The following is a 25,644-nucleotide window of genomic DNA, read 5'->3' on the forward strand; positions in this document are numbered from 1 at the left end:
ATAATCTGGTTGTTTTCTTTCGACAAATACAATTGTTCAATTCACAATCGATGTTGTAGCGTTGTATGTCAGCAGCTGCTACAATAGTCATAACAATGTTGTTGGTATTTTCTATGCAAAAGCTCTATACAACTCTTACGACAATTTTTCATATGTTTTTCTAATGTCGTAAGAAAGTTCAGTGTTGTCAATTGTTTATTTCAGCATATAAATAAAAAATTCAATCGATTTTGGCATAAAAAACGATAAAGTGGTAACACAGAAATTACAAACAAACAGCTGTTTGTCAAAACAAAAATAAAGTTTTATTAAAAACTGTTTATTTATTAGTTTAAAATGTGGAATAATGAAAATAATAGATTTTTAAATAAAAAGAAATTAATTTGGTTTATTTTGCTCGCTTAATTAGTTTAATATTATTTGATTTTTTTATCATTTGACATTGTTTGTTTTGATTGTTTTTTTCATTGTGAACATAAACTTATGACTTGCTGCAAAGATCTGTTCACAATCACTGTTACTAAACTTTAGTAGGTACAATATACAACTTGATTGTGAATTGAACAAATAAAAGTGTACCATAAGCAAGTCCATCAAAACTCTGGAAACATTGTAAAGGACGGTACTCGCAAGCGACCGGTTTCAAAATAACGGAGCACATTATCAAATACCAAACATATTTGATAGCATACCGGAAACAGAAATTGTCGGGAAATTAGAGACACTGATCCTAAATATAGCTCATCAATATATGAATATATATGTGTACGTATAAACGAATACCAAACCTTCTCTGACAACGTATTCCTCGGCATTTTAACACAGTATTGAAATTGGAGGCAAATATTTCCAAGCTCACTTACAAATAGAAAGTTGAAGACGTACTTTCAATTTTGCTTACAAAGAAGTTGTTGAGTAAGTTGTGACGAATACCAGAACAAAGTACTACCCTATAACATTAAGGAAAGGAAAGTCATTTCTTTAGTACATTAAAGTAATGCACACGGTAAGTAGTAGTCTTTGAAAAGTAAGAGGTTATATAAGTACAACCCATTATCGATTTTTTTACTATGTAAACGGCTTTTTCAGCCACTGGGTTAGCTTCTTTGGACTTATCACCCCATTTACGTCATAAGTCAAGCTCAATCTAACTCCGACAAAGGAGTTAGAACCAAATAAAGGGGAACCAAAATCAGGTGAAAATACTAGATTGATGCTATTAGGAATGCGTTGTCCCTACAAATATTCTCATCATTTAAAGTCTTACCCAGTACATTCCTGGGCCTTAAACCACAATCGCCGTGTATCAATCTGTTAACCAAGCATACCCTTACAGCGAATTTGGATTTAATCCAAAGCCACTACATGAATTCCGAAGGAACCCCAACCAACTGACCAGCCAGGATAAAATACTGCGGGCTACTGGCCATTCGTAGTACAGGTGCTATGGTTCGATCCCAAACAAATCGTTCCAAGAAAAGTCCGAGGATATATTCGACATAGAAACATGATCAGGGAGGGAGGCAGTATTAAACAATTAGAAGTCTAGGACTATATATTCTTTCAGTGACAGGCTCTGCAAGGGATAATATTCAATGAGTAAGTTAGCCTGAAGAATGTGTGATCTAGTCTGGTAGACCGGAGGTGGTGGGTTCGATTCCCAATTGTGGCACTGGTTAAGGAGCGCACAACAGGCCCGATAGAGGCCTAGGTGTATTTCTTCGGATTTCAAACTAACTAACTAGCCTGAAGAATACAAAGACGTTCGACTTTACAAAAAGTAAAATATGACCAACTGTAAAATATGACTTTATTTTAACTAAATAATTTAAAATACTATATTTAAAGAAATACAACTATTTATTTCATAACAAAATATTTACAAGACATAATTTTAAATTACTAATTTTAAATAAACTATGTTTCTATTTTTTTTAATTTCCTGTCAACCTTGCAACAAATTGACAAGATATTTAATTTCACTTTATTTTCATTTTGTAAGCATCAATTTTATTTTTTAATAATTTAATTTTCTTATAAAATTGTTTGACATGCCAGTAGTTGATAAAATTAAAAGTTTATAAAATTTTCCATTTAACTAAGGGTTTATGCATATAGTAATCATAAACATTCATACACATGCATATCTACATACCTACATTATGTATATGTAGTAAATTTTCTATTGAAAATGTTGCTAATATTACTAAAAGTACTACTGTCATTGCTGCTATTACTACTAGGTGTTGCTGTTGATGGTACTGTTAATGTCACAACAAAATACATAATTTTTTATAAGCTTCATATTGAAAACTTTGACACCTGTGTCATTTGCTTTTCTTTTTATTTACTTTTATATACTTCGGTACTTATAGTCAGTCATTCATTTATATTTTCTTTTCTTTTGATTTTATTATTTTTTTTTTGTTTCTTAGATATTAGTTTTTTGCTGTTGCTTATTGTCAGTTTAGCTGCATGAAATAAGTATAAATGGTATTTATTTGTTCAGACTTTATAATAACACTTGTCGTTTAACTTCATTAGAGAGAGAAAAACTTTTTTTCAAGTTTGTATTTGTATTGTTTAATTTTATGGAAAAGTACAAAGAAAATTATGTTAATAACCTACATCACACATATTTTCAGCATCTATATACATAATGAATGGTTCCATTTACAAATACGCGTATACGATGTCCGTCAGTCCATCAGTCCAATAAAACTTTTAATTTTATGGAAAAAACCTTTCACAGTAATATTTATATTCATATGAGTAATACTTATACCGAATTTTATATCGATATCTTAATTAAGTAATGAGTTAAGTGCGTTTAAGTGATTTTCGGTAGGGTACCTTGTATGGGAGCTATGACCAATTGTCGACCGATCGGAAAAAAACTTTCACAGCAATATTTCTTTATATGAGAGCAATACCTGTACCAAATTTTATATCGATATCTTAATTTAGTAATGAATTATGGGCGTTTAAGTGATTTTCGGGAGGGGACCTTGTATGGGAGCTATGACCAATTATGGACCGATCGGAAAAAATTTCATAATAATATTTCTTTATATAAGAGCAATACTTGTACCAAATTTTATATTGATATCTTAATTTAGTAATGAATTATGTGCTTTTAAGTGATTTTCGGGAGGGGACCTTGTATGGGAGCTATGTCTAATTATGGACCGATCCAGAAAATTTTTGCTCTGAATGAATTCTATTGATATAAAATTTTATTCTGTGATATTTTGTAAAGATACCAACATTGCGATGGAAGTTATTAAAAAACCAATTTTCCGGGAATATGTACTCTTGTATGGGAGGTATATGAAATTGTGGACCAACCCTGGCGATTTTCCGCAGAGATGAAGCCCTTGCGTAGAAACGAATGTATGGTGATTTTTATGGAATTAGCTCGCATAGTTTTCGAGAAAATTACATCAGAATGTGTAAAAAATGCTTATTTTTTCGAGGTTGTTTCAAATTTTGATTCATAACTTTTCCCGATGTAAACCGATTTTGCTCATTTTCAATACCAAACTGCTTAGGATAATAATAAATATTTTCGATGAATTTGGTTGATCTCCATGGTTTAGTTTTAACGTGAGCGTGTTTTACACAGACAGACAGACAGACAGACGGACAGACGGTCATAGCTTAATCGACTCAGAATTTCACAAGGACCCAGAATATATATACTTTTTTGGGTCTCAGATGAATATTTCTTGGTGTTACACACGGAACGACAAACTTATATATACCTTCTATCACCACTTATGGTGGTGGAGGGTATAAAAATTTTAAAAATATGCTCATGGTGTAGGGTATTATATGGTCGGCCATGGACCGATTTTAACTATTTTCAATACGCTTCGTCCTTGGGTCAAAAAAGTGTGTACAAAATTTCATCCAATTATCTTGCAAATACCTTGCGCGCAAAGTTTACATGCCAGATGGATGGATGGACGGACATAGCTTAATCGATTCAGAAAAACGATTCTATGCCATTTGGTATAAAAACCCAATATATCCTTTCCAATATATCGTCCTTTCGCAGCTTTGGGCGTCAATAAACATCATTTCCACAGAAGGTGAACAAATTCACTTAGTGCTACTTTTGAAGTAGTGATAAATGCTATTCTTTTGGTGGTACTTCCTTTGAATATTTAAGTTTTCACTTAAAATTCTCTTTAATAAATATTGGTTGTGTTTGATTAAACTTTATTATGTTTCCATAGAATTTCCATTAGTTATATTTTATGCTTTATAAACTGTAATAAGATGGGTAATGAATAGTTTCATATTGAAAGGACTAAACATAATTCTTTTGTTATCGAAAATAATAAACCCTGAACACCTGTACTAGCTTGATTAAAGACTAAATACTAATTTAATACATATTCGGTTATGCCGAATCTTATATAGCCCTAACAACATATTAAACCAATTTCTATTTTAACAAATCTCAGGTCACTTATATAAAAGCTAGTTTATATAGTTAACCGATATACAGTCTAACTGTATGCTTTCAACATACCGACCGACATTTCAAATATTATACAATTTATTCAAAAATTGAATAAATTAAATTAGGATTTCTCAACTTCTTAGACTACATCCTCTTAATTAGATAAACAACAACTTATTTGTGATATGTAAATATTTTCACACATTTCCACTTAATAATAAAATGTCAATATTTTTGCCAAAAATTATACTAAAAGTTTAACAATATAATATAAAAGTTTTTCTTAAATTTGTTTGAATAGCATTATTTTTGTTTACTAAGTTAATACTCAAAGTAATATGTTTAGTTATTCTTTATTAAAATTTTTTTCAAGTTAACAAGCAATAAATAGACCAATCGAAAACATTAATAAGTTAGAAATTAGTATTAAAACAAACATCTTTTAAGGACATTTTATTAAAAATCAAAAACTTTTCTTTGGAAATATAAAAGTGAAATGTGAGCTCAGATTTGATTTAAAAAAAAAATAAAACAATAAAAAAATAAAAAAATATTTCAGACAATCACATGGTGCAAATGGGTTTTTTCGATATCTTGTGTATTTATAGTTTTATGAGAATGAAAGTTTTTCTGGATATGTATGGTAATGAAAGTTTTTGCTGGATATGTATGCGACTATGGAGAATACTATAAAATTTTACTATAAATATATCTATATTAATACCAGAGTGAATTTCCGGTACTAGATCTCATCTAACAAGGAAACTTGTAACAATTAGCTATCAATATATTGTTAAATTTCGTAATAATAATAAAGCCCTAAATATCCTAAAGATGGTTTCAATAAAAACAAGTAATATTTCTATATTCGGCTGTGCCGAATCTTATATACCCTTCACCAAGTATGTTTTAAAAAACAGTTTTATTTATTCTGTATCTCTGCTCACATGTCACACATAACATACACACAAACAAATATTAACTGTAGCAGAAAGAAATATTAGCCGTTGTACTGTAATACCACCGTCAAACTGTATTACCACCCTCAAACAAATATGAGCTGTATTACCAACATATTACAAAAAAATACACAGCTGAATAAAACCAAATACATCTACAAATACGCACATGTACATCTTTATCCAATTCACAGTGTTGTTGTTGCCTTTTTAACAAAGCATAAAAAAATGTGGCTATTTCGATGAAATTTTCAGAGGTTGTCTCGGATTTTTGCTCATATCTCCGTTATTTATAGACCGATTTTGCTGATTTTAAATAGCGATCTTCTCGAAAGCATGTCTAACTGAATTATTTAAGATTCAGATCTCGCCGATATCTGGGGACCTCTAAAAACTTATTTCAACAGACAGACAGACGGACATGGCTTAATCGACTCCGCTATCTATAAGGATCCAGAATATATATACTTTATAGGGTCGGAAAATTATATTATAGAAATTACAAACGGAATGACAAACTTATATATACGCTTCTCACTAAGGTGAAGGGTATACAAATAGATATACGGTAAGGATCCAGAATATATGTATATGGGCAATTTAGTGACACGTGACCAAATCGATTTGGATGACATTTACAACAAGGTTAGTAGATTAGGTAAGTTCTTGTGGGTTGCTTGCTAGTATACGAGTACACTTGGAGGCCTTGTAGCCCATTGTGATACCCTTAGAATTTCCATTTCTTAGAATGGTGAGAAAGGTTAGAAGCCTTATTGAGTTCTTACTAAGATACAAGAGAGTCCTAGTCCTATTTGTTGTCAGTGGGTCAGAGCAGTCTCGATATTCTACAAGTGGTTATATTTGACCACCTCACTCAAAACCCCTTAATTTATCAATTTTGATCGGGTTGTCAGAGTGTGAATATCCTTTTGCGCAAGGGTCGATCATTTGATTGCACATTCATTAGATATTTCATATCATGGAATGCATAACAATGCAACGTGATGTTGTGTAAGTTGTGCCAAAAATTAAATACAATTGAGAATACATTTTGACTTAATAACATTACAGTTAAGAGTTGTTAAATTATGTATGTATAGTAGAATTTTGAGATTTAGTTCCAGGATTCTGCCTGAAGGATAGTGCAGGTGTCAGATAGTCGAAGATATAGTAAAAGATTTAGTGTATCGTAAAAGATTCTCTTGTAGCTTGTTTAAAACAGAGAGGTTAGTTCCGGTATCTACCGCTCTCCTCTAAGCTAAAGCTCCGCAGGTCAAAATAGGTCATTTATGTACATATATACAAAACATATTTGAGTCGAATTTTATTCCAATATGTTTATTTAATAATTAATTATGTACATTTAAGTAATTTTCTGAAAAGGACCTTTTATGGGATCTATGACCAATTACAAACCGATCCGGGACAAATTTCGCAGGGAGTTTACATAATTTTTAAAGAGGGCGGATATAGCTAAATCGACTGATGAAATGACAAACTTATACTTATAAAGGTGAAGGAGGATATAAAAACTATCCTAGAACATTGCATTAAGAATTTTTTAAATACGCAGTAAAAATCAATGTGACACAAAATCAATTTCACTAATTAAATCAATTCTCTGCGGATTTTACTTTAATCTTTACGCATTTAAATATAAAATATTCACTTTATATAAGAATAAACATTAAAATTCCACAGAAAAGAAACTAATACATATAAACAAAATTAAAGAAATAACAATAACAAATAATTTAATACATAAATAAATTCCAAGTAAACATATAACTTAATTAGTTTCCAATAAATGTTGTTATATAACACAAACAATTCTGAGTAATAATTAAACTAATAAATAATATTTAAATAATAAATAATTATTAAATTTATGCAAATTACTTTCAGTATTTTAAATTGCAAATAAATATGTACATTAATTTGTTAGCCAATAAAGTTATGTGTGAGTGTTTTTATTAATTAATTTAAAACGTATGCTGATTTGTATATAACAAATGATATTATGAAATAAATTGTTTTAAATACAAAATAATATCCTGTTAGTATTAATCGGATTAAATTATAAAACCCTTAATTGTAATAATTATTTATTATTTAAATTTGTTGCAAACTTTAAAATGAGAAAATTTGTTAGTTAACTAAGTTGTCTAGAGATATAAAAGAATAATTTGATAATAATTGAAATTTAATTAAAATGAATATTAATTATACATAACTGCCTACGCATTAATAATGATGAAAAGACGAAGAACAAATATTATTAAATCATTAATAAACAAGTATAGTGAAATGTATAGTCGGTCATGATTGATCATATGTCTATTTAAAAGTTAAACAGCAAAATTCCATAAATTTTTACTTTCAAGTCAATATGTGAAGAGGACTTTGTATGGGAGCTTGGCCGATTTTTGTGACATTCTACAAGACGTAATAAGTAAAAATAATATGTGCCAAATTTCATTAAATTATATTGAAAATTGTGACCTGTAGCGCACCCACAAGCCTTATATGGATACACAGACAGACAGACGGACAGATAGACAGACAGACGGACAGACAGACAGACAGACAGACAGACAGACAGACAGACAGACAGAGAGACAGACAAACAAATTATCTTGAAAATTGCGACCTGTAGCGCACCCACAAGCCTTATATGGATACACAGACAGACAGACAAACAGACGGACAGACATACAGACAGACGGACGGATGGACATAGCTTACCCGACTTCGAAAGTGATTCTTAAGGCGATTGATATAATTCCAGGTGAGTAGAAAACCAATATGTTTGGGTTTTACAAAGATCAGCACAAACGTATAATACCCTGTCCATCATAGTTGTGTAGGGTACAAACAGGACACTTGGCAATTAAGTTAAGTAGTAACTAGGAAGATGTTGTTGGTTACAGCCGACATGTTTTGCCCTACACAGACAGACCGACAGACAATCATACATAGCTTAATCGACTCCGAAAGTGGACTGGAATATTTTAAGGTGAGTGCAGAACCAATATTTTTGGGTGTTACAAACATCAGCACAAACACATTATACCCTCTCTGCTACAGTTGCGTAAGTATTGACATGAGTCTTGTTTGTCAATTTGCAATATAATATAGATCTTATAGCTACTAATATTATAGAAAAGTAATAATTGCTCCATATATATATTTATAAGTTCTTATTTAAGTACTTATTTGTAAGCAAACTTGATAAAAAGTGGAGTACATGTTAAAACAGCGACAGAAAATGCCAATGTATATGTAGTTAAAAGTTTTTTAATTCATTAGATTTCTCTGTAGGTTTTTGCTGGGAGTATTTAATTTGATGCAGCCTAACATTTTACTTTTACCCTAAATACACAAAATTGTATTCATGACTTAAATACTGACTTAAGGTGTGTAGAGAAAATAAGCTTCCATTGACATATTTCTTCTTTCGAAAAATGTCAATGTATTTAGGATTAATCGTTATCCTTAAATATACAAGTCATAATTCAAGGCAAAAATGATTTCAATATATTTAGCAAATTTTAGGAAACATCTTGTATTACAAACATAAACATAAAACCAAAAGCCGAAAGCCAAAATTTAAACAGGTTGTGGAAAAAGTAGAAATGTTGTGTTTTTATATAGCTTAAGAGTTTTGAAACACAAAAACAGATTAATCTACAGTTTATTTTTCCACAAAAAATATGTGTTTTTAATTCTAACTAATGTTACGATTATGTCACAAAATAGCTGAACATTTAAGGGCAAAGTTAAGCTTTACATACTTTAGTACATTGCAAAAATATGTTTTGCCTTTAACGCTGCAAAACAATATATAATTCCTCTTTAACCTTATAACATGAATATAATGTTGCTAAACATAATTTGTTTCACAACATTTGCATTACAACAATGTATTTTTGCGAATGTTGCTTTAATAACAAGATTTTTAATATAAACATTTCACCTTTAGTTTGCATTTAATCTCGGTAAAGGATAAAAGATGCATTATACTAAAATTTACTGCCACACATTAGAAGTACTATAGTGTTATGTCTCTGAAACTAAACCCCAATAAGCTATAAACAACTTCTTTGTTTTTAATACATTTCTATTAGAGTTAAATTATGTATAAATCGATTTTTATACCCTACACCACTTTAGAGGGGAGGGTATATTGGGTTTGTGCTGATGTTTATAACGCATAATAATATTGGTCCTAAAGTATACCAAACGGCTCAGATTACTTTTCAGAGTCAATTTAGCTTTGCCCGTCTGTCTGTCCGTCCATGTAAACCTTTTAATCAAACCACAGGTCGCAATTTTGAAGATACTTTAACTAAATTTCGTACATAATATTCTATTGTCTCAGGGACGAAGCCTATTGAAAATTGTTAAGATTGGTCCATTATTTCACCTAGCCCCCATACAACTGTATCCCCGAATAGGGCTTGTAAACTTTGTAAACAAACTACAGGTCGCAATTTTAAATATAATTCAATGAAATTTGGCACATAATTTTCTATGATACCATAGACGAAGCCTATTGAAAATGGTTTACATCGGTCCATTATTTAACCTAGCCCCCATACAACTGAACAACCGAAATAGAGCTTTTAAGTTCATAATTATGCTTAATATATACGTATCTCGACAAAAAAGCTGCAAAACCAAGTTCAATACTAGACTTGATGACCTTCACGAATTCCATAATAATAGGTCCTCATATGACCCTAACCCCTATGAAAAGCCCCCAATCAATTTCACTTAAATGTCCATAGTTTTATTCAACAATAAACAGCTTAAGTATTCATATCTGAGGCAAAGTACAATTCAACTTATTTATTTTATTATGACAACTAACTCACATTTTATTTTTGCAAAAAGTGTAGGGTATTATATGGTCAGCCTCGCCCGTATTTAAGAAATGTCTTGTAAAAAGATTTTGCCTTATTAAAAACTTATTTATGTTGATTTTCATAGCCGGTACTAAGTGTTAAAGTCTTTTTCTGAAGGAGATCTTATATAGGAAGTAAGTAAAAATAAGTACCGATCCTTATAAAATTTGACAATGATATTTAGATTCCTATAAAATATGTTCAATTCGAATTCCACCGCTATAGATGATTCTTTCAGGACGTTTAAAGTAATTTTCTGAAGGGAACCTTATATGGCGAGTAGGGTCATTTATAAAATTTTACAAAGAGATGTTCATTTAAGATCTTACCGCTATAGATGTTTTTTTTTAGAAATTTGTGAGCATTAAAGTCATTTTCTAAAAGGGACCTTATATGGGGTGTAGGCGAAATCGTGGACCAATATTGGACATTTTGACATCATTTAAAACATCTGTTCACGTTTGGACTGTATTGTGTTTTCAACAGACAGATGAACGCACCAACAATATATATCTACTATGGTTTTAGACTAGTATTTCGATGTGTTACAAACGAAACAACAATAACAGTTTCTCTTTCTACGCTTGGCTGCTTTAAAATGTAAGTGATTTTCGAAAGTGGACCTTATAGGAGAACTATGACCAATTATGCATCGATCAGGAAAAATTTAACAAGGTGGTTTATTTTTAACATATTCATGAGTAATTTTTTATGAACTGATCCCGATAGCATTAGGCAACACATCGACTATTATTCCAAATATCTTTATTTCTCAATTAGTTATGTGCATTTAAGATATTTTCAAAAGTGAGTTTATATGAGAGCTATGACCAATTATGGATCGATGACCCGTGTTGGATATATAATTTCTTTGTAATTATCTAAATTTTGTGGTGGTGCCGATATTTTTGAATAAAATAATATCGGAGGATGAGTACCTTTGCGTTGGTGTTAAGGGAATATTGAATCCATTATTTAAAAATAATTTATTAATTTCGAGAGACTACATTAAAATGTAAATACATCAAGGATGCTAAAATTATATAGCCATGATATGCATATAACACCGTGCAACAGTTACTTTCATACATGAAAAAATCTGTATGAAAAGGAAACTGTAGACAATTAGTATTAACTCTGTGTACATAGTTTTTCATAATCAGCTCTTATGCTCCTGTAAAATGACTTTAAAGTCTAAATGATTTACATTTTCAAAAGATGGAATTCCAATTTTATATAAACATGTTGGTATTAATATTAATATCAAATGAAGCTGAGAGCCTCTGCTGCAAAATAATATGATTTACTTAAATTCATCAGGATTAAAATTACAAATTACCAGCTTCCATTTGACACCAATGTTAGCATCACACAATAAATAAAAATATTTTACTTTGAAGTCCTTTTAAAAGGACATAAAGCTGATTTTATAAATCGAAGTACGCAAAATTTCTATAGGTGGAATTTATTTTCACATGTATATCAACTTTTCCATATGTGAAAGCTTTTTTCAAAACTGTACCAAGGTGTAATAGTTCAATATATGGAAGAGTCTTTAACTGACGTTTGAACGTTTTAACGACATAATTAAACTGTAACCGAACTGATGGTAAGAATGTCATGGTTATGTACTTAATAAAATATTGAAAAGTTTTCGTCACTTAAAACTTTTTCCGATAGAAAAAAAAAATAAACTTAATCGATACCAGCCCCAAAGAAAAAATTCCATATTTCTTTATAAACCTACAGTTCACAAAAGCACGTAAAGTTAATATTCATGATTTACAAACCATAAAATAATAAACAACTATACATAGTTTATATATATTTTTTTTGAAAAACAAATAGTCCATCAAATGATTCATTTTATAATATTTATTTAATTCTTTGCAATTCAAAACGTTAAATACCTTTGAAAGGAAAAACATTTTACGACAAACAAAACGCAATTCCCCATAAAAACCGCAATTTTATTCATATGAAATTTGTTCACTCTTTTTTCACATTTACTCTACATTTTATTTTTATTATTTACACATTTATTAACATGTATGAAGGATATATATATATATGTATACATATATTTTTGACAAATGACAAGCAAGTAACATGCAACATACCTGTAACAATTGCGAATCCATGTCATCCAATGGATAACCACCGTAACTTCCTCTCTGTGCGGTATAAACGAGTTTTGTAGCACACAATAGTGTTAAGACTGGACACAGCCACGTTGCGGCTTTCATGGTGCTAGAAAAAGGATAAAATGAGAAAATAAGAGTATATTTTCTCTTATAAAAATTAACGTAAATAAACATTGAATATATTTTTAATATTTATACAAATATAACAAAAACTGCATATAAAACTATGTATGTATTGTGTGTATGTAATTTGTCCTGTGTAAATAAAAATATTTATTTCAGTTCTATTTAAATAAACTCTACTGTTCTTGAGTCCAACTACTGCTTGCCACATGAATGACAGCAAACTCAAAAAAGAGTTCGTTTGTGTATGTTTTATTTTAATTGTTGCATTTACTTTGCTGTCACAACATGTTTGCGTAGCCACAAGTGATGCGGAAATGATATAAATGCTACTGCTGGGTTCATTCAAAAAAAATGTCAAATATGCGATGATGATGAATTTTGAAGGATACTTTTTTTTTGCATATCATTTACTATTTTAATTTTATATGATAAAATATATGTACGTGTGTGTACTCTCATGGTGAATATGGGTTTTGAATTAGAAACGATATTTAATACATTTGAAAATCGATATATGTTTTCCAATTTTAAAAGCTAAAATTACTTCGAAAGAAATATAAAAAAGTTTGCAAAGTAGTACTATAGAGTTATCCATTATCTGGACAATATAAAGGGTGGAATATACTACATAGTAGATTATATTTTTGGCTATAGAGTAGTCTGTAGAATGGACTACTGAGTAGGGTATTTATTGTTTGCTAGACAGTACTATATAGTGTAGACTAAGCATTAATCAATAGTCTGGATTATAGAATAGTTTAATCAATAGTCTGGACTATAGAATAGTGGACTAGAATGCAGGGTATTAAACAATCTGGACTACTAAGTACAAAGTAGTCTATATTCTGGACTATATAGTAGTCTATGTTATGCACTATAGGGTAGTCTATAGTTTGGGCTATTAAGCAGTTTATAGTCCATAGTCTGAACTATAGAGTAGTCCACAGTCTAGACACATTCAGAGTAGTCTATAGTCTGGACTATAGAGTATTCTATAGTCTGCTCTCTGGACTACAGATTAGTATATAGTCTGGACTATAGAGTAGTCTATAGCCTAGACTAATAAGTAGTCTATAGTCTGGACTATAGAGTAGTCTATAGTATGGACTATAGAGTAGTCTATAGTATGGACTATAGAGTAGTCTATAGTATGGACTATAGAGTAGTCTATAGTCTGGACTATAGAGTAGTCTATAGTATGGACTATAGAGTATTCTATAGTCTGGACTATGGAGTAGTCTACAGTCTGGACTATGGAGTAGTTTATAGTATAGACTTTGGAGTAGTTTATAGTCTAGACTATAGGTTAGTCTATAGTCTGGACTATAGAGTAGTCTATAGTCTGGACTAATGAGTAGTCTATAGTCTGGACTAATGAGTAGTCTATAGTCTGGACTATAGAGTAGTCTATAGTATGGACTATAGAGTAGTCTATAGTATGGACTATGGAGTAGTCTAGAGTCTGGACTATGGAGTAGTTTATAGTATAGACTTTGGAGTAGTTTATAGTCTAGACTATAGGTTAGTCTATAGTCTGAACTTAAGAGTAGTCTATAGCCTGGACTATAGAGTAGGCTATAGTCTGTACTATAGAGTAGTCTATATTCTGTAGTCTATAGTCTGGACTAAACGGAGGTCTATAGAGTAGTCTATAGTCTGGACTAGATAGATAAATTATATTATAAACTCTAGAGTAGTCTATAGTACAGTCTACAGTCTTGACTTTAGTCTGGACTTTAGAGTAGTCTGTAGTGTGATCTTGTTATCGTTGTGCTGTTACCAAAATCAGAAATGGTTCTTTAACTGGTGCTTTTTAAGTCTCCATAATATCAAACTTATGAACATAAGCTAAATATGAAGAGCGCATAGTAAAAGAGAATCCTAAAGAGGTGAATTTTTTGATATTTGATACTTCTTCGTTTTTTTAAAGGTGTATTTTGAATTTAGTTTTTTATGTAATATTTAACCAAAAAACGTGTAAAAGAAACCTTTAACTGGAACTTTTGAGTCATTTTCAATATTGTACCCTAAAACTCTGAAAACTGATCAATTAAAGATCTATAAAACAAGTCATTCTAGTACTTTATAACATTCCTTAATTGTTTGATCTTTAATGTATTGCTATAGATATACATTTTTGAAACTGTATTTAAAATTTAAATTAAATATATTTACAATAAAAATGTATTTCGTTTAGAACTATATGCTTAAAATGTACCAGACTTTTAAATATTTAAAAAACCAAATCTAATTTAAATCTACATAAGAAGTGATACTTTACTAACTAACAAATTACTTGAAATACTTCCTATTATAATATTGTTAACTATAAATATAATTTGATTTTGGGTGCTTTTGGTAATTTCACATCAAATTAATTTGTCTGCAATCAATGATGTAAAATATTTAAATACTACTTACAAAAACCTCACGCACATTTTAGATCTTTTGCCTTAAAATCTAAATACAAAAGAAGCTTGTTTATCATAAAAATATTATTAAAAATCTATTATTGTATATATTTTCATAAATTCTTTTTTATCTATTACCGCTCAACATCTGCGACCTTCATTCATACATACATATGTATATAAATACATTAGTATGTTCACGTTCGCATACCTATTCCCCGTCTATAAAACTGTTTATTTCTTTTTTTTAGTCCAATTTTTTTTGTCCAATATTTCTATAGAATGCAGTGATAATGTTGTAAGTATTCATGGAAACCAACGAGCATTACAAGTATTTACCAACGTATTAACAGGATTTTTCAAGTGTCAACCACAAGACTACTAATACATACAGTACAAGAACATTGTACAATAAAATTGTACATAAAATCTCAAAAGAACATGTGTGTGGAGAAACATAGAAATCTTAGGAGGATTATTTCCAATATAATACTGGTACTTTTATTATACTTATAATGTGTATTTCCACGTTTTATGATTATTATCATTATTATTAAACAAATATTTATAGACAATTTTGATGGATAAACGTACGTATATAAAAAATATATACATTTCAAGATGAATGTTTATCTTATTCTAAAGAAGATTTTGAATTTGGGAAATTTAAAATGTATTTAAAAAAGTAAAACACGTTCACGCTGTCTGGAGTATCGAGCAATTTATTTATAGTATGGAAGGCTCTGCAGTCTATGGTATGAATTAAACAACAATCTTCATTGTGCCCAACCTATAGCCGATTCTGTAGCCTACAGACTGGAATATTGATCACCATTTATCCTGCAGTCTTTAGTCTTAACTAGTCTACAGTCTAAACTATATAGAAGTGTAGTTTACAGTCTGGACTACAGAATAATCTGGACTATAGAGAAGTATATAGTCTGAACTATAGAGATGTCTATAGTCTGCACTATAGAAACGTTTATAGTCTGGACTATAGAAAAGTATGTAGTCTAGATTATAGGAAGGTCTATAGTTTGTACTATAGAGAAGTCTATAATCTGGACTATAGAGAAGTCTATAGTCTGGACTGTAGAGAAGTCTATAGTCTGAACTATAATCTGGACTATAGAGATGTCTATGGTCTGGACTGTAGAAAAGTCTATAGTCCGGACTGTAGAGAAGTCTATAGTCTGGACTATAGAGAAGTCTATAGTCTATAGTCTGGACTATAGCGAAGTATTTAGTCTGGATTATAGAGATGTCTATTGTCTGGATTAAACAGAAGTCTATAGTCTGGACTATAGAGAAACATTTCACTTTTCGACTTAAATATCATTCCTTAGAAGTTCATATGTTCTAGAAAGTTGTTTATTGAGATCTTTGGTACATTTTTGTAGTTAACTGTTTTCTTAAATTTTAAACGGTTTGGTACTTATAGGTCTGAAAAAGGAAAATAATGTAAAACAAATTTAATTTTTGAAGATTCTGATCATGAAGATAACGTTTTTACTTTATATGTTTACAATTTTGGTTCTTTGTGATAAGATCAACAACATTTTCTCAGAGAGTAAATCAAAATTCCGAACGGTTTGTATGATATGAGACGGAGAAAATGCTCACTTTTTTTAAAAAATGGGGGCCTATAACTAAAAAAGTGCATGGGCAAAACTGGAAGACTTCTTATTTTTGGTCTTTTATCATATAGTGGTGTCCATATATGGTTATTTTTTTTTTTTTTTGTGTCACTGTGTTATAGTCTGAGCTATAGAGTAGTGTAAAGTATGGACTATAGAGTAGTCTATAGTCTGGACTTTAGAGTCGTGTAGATTATAAAATAGTTCACGGTCTGGACTATAGAATAATAGCCTAATAGTATATTTTCTAAAGTATATAGCCTTGACAATTATGTAGACATATTGGACAGAGTTGTGTATAGTCTACTAAAGTATATTCTATAGTATGGGCTCTGAGTAGTCTACAGACTAAAATTAGTAGTAGTAGTCTATAGTCTGGGTTATAGAGATGTATATAATCTGTACTGTAAAGTAGTCTAAAGTTTAGACTTTAGGCTTTTAAATAGTTTAGACATAGAGCTTTCTAAACTATTATCTGTAGTCTGTAGTCTGAACAGAATTGTTAAAATTCTGCTTTATAAAGCTGTTTATAGTCTGGGCTATATGTTAATCTACTGACCTGTATTTAGTCTGCACTATTATTTAATCTGGACTGTAGGGTAGTGTTTATACGAAATACGGATTAGACATTAGTTTGACTATATATTATGCTGAATTGGTGAGAAATTTAATCTATATTTTAGGCTTGAAATATTTTGATGTTTTCCTAGAATTTAACATACTATAATTCAGGAAAATATCAATTTCCTACATGAATTTTATATATATTTTTGTAACGCTACATAATTAATATTTAATAAAGTTTAAATATGAATATTAATTATCCAATTTTGTGGTTATAAGGGAAATTTCTTTTAATTACATTTTAGTTACTAACCACAAAACAATTCCTATTCCTATTGACCTACACAAACCAACACTCATAAAATCTTTACACCTTTAATAGAAAAAGTAAACTTAAATTTGATTAAACGGAAATTTGTTAAAATAATATTGACTTCTGATGAAAACAACACACAAACAAACTTCATTTATACTTTGATTTTAAGAATTGTTAAGTAGCTTCCTTTTAGATATTTAACTAACTTTTTTACGATATCCCTCTCCCTATAACCACAAGCTGTTAGGATTGTGGTTTCCTACTGGTTGTGTTGGTATTAAATATTTATAAAATATTCTATTCTAGGTTTTGTTTTGTTTTGTTTTGTTGTCGAAACAAGCTAACAACATTCTCGCTCTATTTATATGTATGTGTATGTAGCTTTAGTTGTTAAAATAGATAAAAGTATCGAAGTAAATGTACACATCTAGAATAAGAAAATAAACCGAAAAGAGAACTGAATAATAAATTTATAACACTTAAATTGAATAAAATATCAATAACTGAAAATTAAATTACATTACATCAAATAGTAGCTAACGAATCTAGGTGTTTAAAAGCTAAAATTATATTTTATTTATATTTCTATTTTAGGTGAGTGAGCTATTGACTTTGTTTTAGAATCAAAACCTTTTATATGATATTATTAATGTTAACACTCAATAAAGGAACTTAAAAGGTAATAATTTGGTAAAAAATAACGAGGACAAGGACAAAATATTAATGTTATATCAATAGTAATGTTTTAATGTATACAATTACTATTGGTGTTTTTAAGTAAAATGTACTATCTACAACATGCCTAGAGTATTCAAAAATTTGTCCAAAAAAAGTGGTGAATGGTTCACTAGACTTATTACAGTCTACAGCACATATTAAAATTAACATATCATATTTTCAAACGTTAATAGATGAAAACTAAACTAGAACTATATAATGATTACATATCTTGGAAAAATTGATACCTTAATATCTATAATGTATTCTGGAATTTAAAAACAGTAATAAGCTTAAGTCTAAGTAGGCATTTAATGACAAGGCATAATTTTCTTTTATTACTGTATCATTATATTATTATCATTCATTGTCTAAATGTAATTATTTTTTACAGAGATTAAGACTACAATGTTATGACACTAAGGCATTTAGAAAATATACTATTAATAGCAACTAAATTTACAAATGAAAAAAAAATAGTCATTAGGTAAAGATATAGATTAAAACATCATTATTTATTTCGAAACATCATTATAAGGTTAAGGAATTTTATTGAAAACTCTTAACAAATGAAAAATGTTATTAATTTTAATAAAATTCTATATTTTTTTTAAACGTGAGAATTTTATTTAAACAAAAATCTAATAAATTGCACAAAAAATACATATTATTTTTATCAAAAACAAAATATTTTGTACAAAAACTTTGCATAATCCAGACTTAATATTTATGCATTTCTTTAAAAACATATGTCTAACATCTTAAAAATGCAATAAAAATTTAATAAAAAGCAATAAATTTCTTAAATTTTTTATTGCTTTTTCATGACCATAACATTTTATAACTAAATATTTCAGTTTTTACACTTAATTTTACAAATTTATTAATACTAAAGTACTCGTTTATCATATTGACAACAAAAAAAAAACAAAAAACAAGAACACGTGTTTGTTTAAAATTTATTAAAACTTTCTAAATATTTAGTATGAATATATTGCATTTAATGTACTATATATTCATCATGTCGCATGAGTATTATTAAATTCAAAATATTACTTATACGTAACGTATGACATGTATGTATGCAAATTTAAATAAACGTGAGAATTTGAATATGAGGAAGTGTAGTATTTAAAGAGTTTCGTTAAGCATAGAAAGCATTTCTAAACTAAAAATTTTAAATAGAGCAATCTGTTATAATGAAAATGTTATATGAAAGAAAGTTTCTGTTATACTTTAATTTTTCTATTGAACACTGAATATTATTAATTAAAAAAAATTCACACCATTTTTTACATAAAAAACTGATATACAAAAAACTGTTGTAGTAAAATTTATCATTATAGAAACAGTTAGAATAAATTTTCCTTCACCTTAGTAAGAAGTTTATGAATGTCGAAGTGCTTTACGGTAGTTTTTTTTTCAACCACTGTTCCTTACAAGGCGGTGGCCAATTGCGTAAAGGGAATTTCTGGTCCAGTATATGTGGACTTTGCTCAAGTACTTAAGCTATATAATCTCTGACCATTGCTGCCCAGTTGCTAAATTTCCGAAATGCAAAAACATCAAACCGCTTACGACCACGCAGATGAGATGTTAAGTCGGCAACAGCACCAGTTTTTTAACTGCAACCAAATTATGTGGTTCTGGCGTTCGACTCCATGTGAAATCATTACAAGAAATGTACAAATAGAGAACTTACATCACCAGTTTAAAGTCCCGGTATTTCTCCGGGGTTGTAATAACATCAAGATGGTCTTTCATCAAGGTAACATGTCCCTGGGGGGAAGTGAAAAGAGTAAATGTATTTTTTGAATGGGCCTATGCTTTAAAATTTTGGTAAAAAAATGTACCTTTACAACAAAGTTGTTTATGTGAGCACATGGAGGCACAGACAGACAGATAGACGGACGGACGAACGGACATAGCTAAATCAAATCAGAAAGTAATTCTTAGCCGATTGGTATACTTTAAAGTATAGGGCCAATAATTATAAACATCAGCACACACGCATTTACCCTCCCCACTATAGTGGTGTAGGGTACACAAATTTTTTTATAGAAAATTATTAAATATAAACTTTTTTCCATAAAAAAGTTAATCTTTGTAAAAAATGTATAGAAGAACACACTGTTATACTTAAGTTTAATATAAAATAAACTGTTATTCTTAAATTTTCAAATATTAAAAAACTATTATACCGAACTTTAAATACAGAAAAAAAAATGTATTACAAAAAAAATTATAAAAAATCTGTAACTATATAAAAACTGTTAGAATGCTAGTTTCCTTAAAAAACAGTACAAATTATTTACTAATAAAAAAAATTTATACCAAAAACAAGTAGGAAAGTATAGTCGGGCATGGCCGACCAATTAATACCCTACACCATAAGTATATTTTTAAAATTTTTATTTTTCATAAAGAAACTTTTATGTTGAATTTTAAGCAATTTATTGATAAAAAAAAACGAAATTTTCTTAATAAGACTTTATACAGGGGGTATTGGGGCTTGGGTCAAATGAGGGCCAATCATTACAAAAATCTTCAGTGTCATTTATACTTATATAAAATTTATTTGTGCCAATTAGAGAGATAATAGAATATTTGACGTAATTATGGTATAAAAAGTCCATATCGGGAGGAACGGTTGCTAGGTGAAATAATGGACCGATTTCAACCATTTTCAATAGGCTTCCTCCCTGTGCCAAAAAACATGCTTGGTCTTATCATTATCAAATTATGTCGAAAATTCCGTCCTGTACCTTGAGCACAAGGTTTACATGGACAGCCGGTCAGACGGACAGACGGACATGTCTTAACCGACTCAAAAAATGATTCTGAATCGCTCGGTATACATTAAGCTGGGTATTGGACCAATATTTTTGTGTGTTACAAACATCAGCACAAACGTATAATACTCTCCCCACTATAGTGGTGTAGGGTATAATGATCAATAAGAACAAGCGGTTATATCTGTTTTCTGGTTAAAAACTGTTATATTTTTTTTCTAATTTTTCTAATAATTTAGCATATTGTGTGATTTTAGTGGCAGATTTAAGGCCTTATTTTCGAGTATATTTATTTGAAAAAAAATATTTTTTCTTCAATTCTTTAAATTTTTAAAAATAGTATTATCAAAATTTTACACATAAAACACTATGAAAAAACAACAATTTGCTTCATTGTTGTACATTGTTGCTGTATCTTATTTCACAAAAGCTGAAAACAATAACAACATACATAAGATATAAGTTCTTTTAAGTTCCGCCCATAATCTGATTTCTCTATTATATTAACAATGCTTCTAGTGAATTGTAATCATTCACTACAAGCACTTAATAATGTTATGATAAAATCATAATATCCCCCATCTTTTATCAGGGAGGCTTAGTTATCTTTGGCATAACTTTCAAATTTTTTCAGACGTGACTAAAAACATTTTCTTGAATTACTCAAATCGACAATATGGTTTTCTTACAAAAGGCCTTATAACATCTATGCAGTTAACGTCATAGTCATTACAAATACTTTTTATTGAAAAATATAATAATTTAATTTTGAAAATTTATTTTTTATGTACAACATTCTAGCAGTTTTTAATTGTATAATTTTAAACTCTTTGACGTTTTAATATTGATAAATGAGCAGTAATCATAAAACATCTGTTCATTTAATAAAGTTGTAAAAACAAACACAATAATTTCTACTTAATTTAACAACCATAAAATGTTCATTTATTTATTAATCAACATTTTCAACCAATCCAAATATTATTATTAAACTCAAGCTATTTTTAGAGTATTCACCTTTTAAAATTAATATTTTTATTAAATCGCACAATTGTAATTCTTTAATAAAGACATTTAGTCATATTTCGAAAATTTAAATTACTTTTGTCTTTATTTCAAAAATTAATTAATTTAAAACAATTTTAAAATACTCTTTTATCTTTAAAGTGTGTGGGTGTGTGTAATTTGACATTTGAAATGAAACGAATTTAAAATATTATTCAATTGCCAGACACTAAAGTGAAAGGGACTTATAAATTGACCATTTAAAAGAAAAATTTTTTACACATCATTTAGTTTACAGCTTAAATGTTGTATGTAGAATAGAACGAGTAGTGAAAGTAAGTACTTAGATGACAAGTGACGATAAATTTAAATGGTTTTTAGTTTATTTGTTATAATTGTTGTGTATTTATTATTGTTTATGAGCGAAAAACTTGACAGTTTGTCAACTGTTTGATGTACAATGCAATGTTGTAGAAATAGAAATTCAAATATATTTGAAATAAATGTCACAACGTATTGTATGGAATTATTGTCAGTCAATTGTAAAAAGTCATCAATCATATAGTGACGTCGTTATTAAATAGTTATACGTTTAATATTAATTGCTTATTTTAACTATATTTTTGGACAAGAAAAATTAGCTTCTTTAGTACTTATTACAAAATTTTGGTTAAGTAGGGTAAGAGATAGATAGGCTGGCAATGTTAACCATATTGTGTGATAAGAACATTATAATTTTCTGTTTAGAGAGAATTATTAAGAGGATAGACATTCAAGTTTTTTTAGTTTTTCATTATACACATATACACACAGTACGACTTCACATTGGGGCAGAATAAATAGGAGTATTTAAATAAGAAATCAATATTTTTTATATACTTGTTCGATTTTTTCGAAATATTGACCAAAAATGTATATAGATTTTTCTAAAAATTTTCTTATTGTATAAACACGTGTTTGTTTAAAATTTATTAAAGCTCTCTAAATATTTCGTTTGAATATATTACTTTATAGACATCATGTCGCATGAGTATTATTAAATTAAAAATATTACTTATACGTAACGTGTGTTTTGAATGTATGAAAATTTAAATAAACGTGAGATTTTAAAACAAGTATGAATGTATATGCAAACATGGCCGACCATATGATATCCTACAAAAGTGAAGAAGAATGTATAATCGGGTATAGCCGACTTTATAAGACACTACACCAGTGGGTATGTTAAAAATTTGTATTATTTCTCTAAAAAACAACACATTTTTCTTTAATGTTTTAAAAATTTTTACAAAAAAAATCGAAAAAAGGGGTTATAGGTGGACAAAGGTAAATATGGTCCTATCCATATATATAGAATTTCAATGTGAATTTCCATATCTTAAAGTGAATTTTCATCTTAAAGTCATTTTTTTGAAGCGGACTTTGTATGGAATCTAGGTCAAATAAGGTCAAATTAAAATAGGCATTATCATTTGATATGAAACTAAGATTTATCGAGTAAAGTCAAAAGCTCAAAAGCCCTGTTTGGGAGGAACAGCGTATAGGGGCTAAGCGAAATAAAAACCCGATTTTAATCATTTTTAATAACCTATATCTTTTGGTCAAGGGTGCCAAATTTTATTAAATTATCTTAAAAATTGCATTCTGCAGTATTCGTACATGGTTCACATAGACACTCTGACGGACAGACAGACATAGCTTAATGTATTCCATAAAGGGATTCTTAGCTGATTGGTCTACTTTAAGGTGGACGTAGAACCAATATTTTTGTATGTTACAAACATCAGACAGACTGTCGATAGTTTTAACGTGAGCACCTGCCGTGTCGGCCTAATCTCACGGTGGTCTTTTTCATCCACTGGGTAGACTTGAGAACGGTCTACCATCGCCCCTTTGTCTTCAATGAAGACGCAGGTGGCAATTTTTGCACATTGGCTATGACCGGTACCATGCGCAAGTACTTTGCTGGAGTACTCGAGCTATCTAATCTCTTGCCAAAGTAGACACGTTGTAAGACAACCACACTACTATGGCTCTGTTGAGTCGGCAACAGCACCTAGAGACGTAACCGGTGGACCGAAGCAGGATCCATCAATAAGCCGTAGACATCGTTCTTACTCACAGTGACACGCTGTGGCAAGTCGAATATGAACAGAGTAAACTCTGAACATATCTGGACAAGGAAGGAAACTTAATCGGTATCTCTTGCATATGATATCTTTCATTCATAATCATTCAACCCAGCACACATCTCATTCATTCGACACATTCATAGAGAAAAACATACGACACATTCATTTAGGTATACGGGTGGACGAGTCCCGTATACCTCTACATTCATTCTTTATCATATACAATTGATACCAACTCATTTCCAACGCTTAGTCCCACAGTCACTCCTCTGTGGGGTATCTGTTGATTTTCGGCAACAGCACCGAACCTTATCCCGAAATATTGACTATTATCATGCATCAGTCTTTTAACCGCCACTTATTCTCTTCCCGCGAATTTGGGTTCAACCAACAGCCACTACGTGGATCCCGAAGGAACCTCAACCAACTGACCAGCCAGGACATAGTCCTGCGGGCAACTGGCCACCCGTAGTACCAGATTATGCGGTGCTCTATTCAGACCTCTGGCAATCTATGCAAGGACTAAGCCAAGCAGTAGACTGAGACAACCAATTTTTCAATCCCGGTCAGATTGGAGGTATTGGGCCCTCTTTATACCCCGGGAATGCAATAACACCAAGGCGGAGGTCTTCGCCAAGGTAACATGCCCCCGGGGGGAACAAACATCGGACAATATCCTCTCCACTATAGCAGCGTAGGGTATAACAACCAAGACAACCTCTACAAATGTTATCAAAAAATTTGAATTGTTGTACATGCGGAGGCAAGAAACAAAACATTTGACAACTGGAAATAATAACAACGTTATAATGTGTTTTATTCTTACAAATTATGTATAAAGATTAGGTACATCTGAATAAATGGCGAAGGGCCTATTATACAGTAGTCTTTTTCAACCACTGAGCTTCTGTGACAACTCTCCACCGCCCGATGTCCCGTTAAATTTAATTTTCGTCCAGTATATCTACATTTTGCTTAAGTACTTGAGCTATCTAATCTTCGATCATTGCTGCCACATTGCTTAAATTCCAAGATGGAAAAACTTTACATCAGTTTACAACCACGCAGACGGGATGACCTCTGTTGAGTAAGCAACAGCACATAGAGACATAACCGGTCGATCAAAGTACAAATCCATCAAATAAGCCGAAAACTTTGTTCTTACTCACAGAGAACAGACAGTGGTTAGTCTGGCAGAGAACAGAGTTTTCTTTGAATATACCTGGACAAGGAAGGAAAAAAATTCAATGACATAACTTGTTTAAGATACCTTTCTCTTTCAACCGACACTCTTATAGAGAACAGCATCCGATACTCTCACTCTAGTTATACTGGCTAGCATTGTATCCCTATATTCATCCTGTCCCACAGTCTGTGGGGTAACTGTTCTCTACAACAATAGTTTCGAACTTATACCAAAATATAGACTTCACCGTTCATCACTCATCGCAACTCAATCTTGT

The 25,644-nt window shown here is 30.1% G+C and overlaps 1 protein-coding gene across 2 annotated transcripts in view; it reads right to left on the bottom strand.

Moving 5' to 3' along the window:
• The window catches only part of LOC111678072 (probable serine/threonine-protein kinase dyrk1), a 51,291-nt gene that overhangs the window by 11,524 nt on the left and 14,123 nt on the right, over positions 1 to 25,644 (bottom strand). Inside the window, exon 2 of one of the 2 annotated variants that reach the window (XM_046949390.1) lies at positions 12,458 to 12,587. In XM_046949390.1, the coding sequence (XP_046805346.1) occupies positions 12,458 to 12,583 (126 nt within the window). In that variant the 5' untranslated portion in view covers positions 12,584 to 12,587. Of the gene's footprint in view, positions 1 to 12,457; positions 12,629 to 25,644 lie in introns of both variants that reach the window. The other variant, XM_046949391.1, reaches the window with a different exon arrangement.

The sequence above is a fragment of the Lucilia cuprina genome, chromosome 4 (assembly GCF_022045245.1).
Source record: "Lucilia cuprina isolate Lc7/37 chromosome 4, ASM2204524v1, whole genome shotgun sequence".
In the NCBI taxonomy this organism is placed as follows: Eukaryota; Metazoa; Arthropoda; class Insecta; order Diptera; family Calliphoridae; genus Lucilia; species Lucilia cuprina.